This window comes from Aureococcus anophagefferens, assembly GCF_000186865.1.
Source record: "Aureococcus anophagefferens unplaced genomic scaffold AURANscaffold_526, whole genome shotgun sequence".
Classification (NCBI taxonomy): Eukaryota; class Pelagophyceae; order Pelagomonadales; family Pelagomonadaceae; genus Aureococcus; species Aureococcus anophagefferens.
This window is the reverse complement of record NW_008705970.1, coordinates 1-1,185: the sequence shown is the minus strand read 5'-3', so window position 1 is coordinate 1,185 and position 1,185 is coordinate 1. Positions and strand designations below refer to the sequence as shown.

Sequence of the window (1,185 nt, the reverse complement as noted above, 5' to 3'; positions counted from 1 at the left end):
CCGCCGCCGCGGCCGCCGCCGCCCTTGCCCTTGCCGCCGCCGCCGCCGCCGCTCGGCCCCTTGGCGACGTTGAGGCCGCGGACGCCCTTGAGGCCCATCTTGCCCACGGTCTTCGCCTGGAGCTGGGGCGGCTCGGCCATGCCGAGGATCTCCTTGGCCCAGTCGTTGGCCTCGGCGACGAGGTCGTCCTTGTCCCAGCCTGTGTGGAAATCAACCAGTGAGCTGGGACGTCGGGGCCAAACTTGAGAAATCTCTAGCTCGGTCAAATCGAAGTCGATTCGGCTGATTTTTGGACGAATCGATTGCTCTCAGCGAGTTCTCGAAGCACGGCAGAAAGCCTCGCGTCGAAACATTCGCATACGCGCACATTGAAGTCGGGTTGAAGATTTGATTTCGGCACAGGTCCCAGCGGAGCCGGCGGAGCGACGAGTTGTAGAAGCCCAGCCACGCCTGGTAGGCGGCGCCGCACGTCTCCGGCGGCAGCGCGCGCGCGGCGCCCATGAGCGCGGCGTCGACGCGGCCGAGCACGGCGCCCGTGGCGTCGCCGGCGACGAGGGGCCGCTGCATGGCGATGGGGAGCGCCTTGATGGCCTTGTCCTCGAGGAAGTAGGCCTCGAAGTCCGAGAGCAACAGGCACCCCGATCCCTCCTTGCCCGCGCGCGCGGTGCGGCCGAGGCGGTGCACGTACTGGGCGGCGTCCGCCGGCGCGCCGAACTGGACGACGCGCGTCACGTCCGGGTAGTCCATGCCGCGCGCGGACACGTCGGACGTGAAGAGGCAGCAGCCGCCGGTGGCGTCGCGGAACGCGTCCGCGACCTTGGTGCGGTGGGACTGCGACTTGCGCGAGTGGATCTCGAGGATGCGCGTCTTCGCGAGGAAGGCGAGGTCCGGCGCCTGGCCCCGGGCCTGGGCGCCCTGGAGGCCCACGAGGAGCTCGCTGTAGAGCTGCGTGAGGCGCGCGGTCGTGAAGAAGACGATGACCTTGTGGTCCGGCGCGCTGCACGCGTCCGCGAGGCGCGCGACGAGCTCGGCGGAGTGGAGCTTCTTGCCCTCGCAGACGACGCAGCACTGGGGCACGTGGCTGTGGGTCTGCTCGTCCGCGTCGCCGACGGTGTCGACGAAGTCGTAGTCGGACCCGTCCTTCATCGAGAGCTTCGCGATGCCCTTGACGTCTGCGGGCAGCGT

General features: G+C 69.3%; 1 protein-coding gene across 1 annotated transcript; it reads right to left on the bottom strand.

Annotated features, from left to right (window-relative positions):
• Positions 1 to 210: 210 nt before the first annotated feature.
• AURANDRAFT_35258 (hypothetical protein) lies at positions 211 to 1,146 on the bottom strand (the record flags this gene model as incomplete). The annotated part of the gene is made up of 1 exon (XM_009044619.1): positions 211 to 1,146. The coding sequence occupies one exon, from the start codon at positions 1,144 to 1,146 to the stop codon at positions 211 to 213; it is 936 nt and encodes a 311-aa protein (XP_009042867.1).
• Between the last annotated feature and the right edge of the window lie 39 nt (positions 1,147 to 1,185).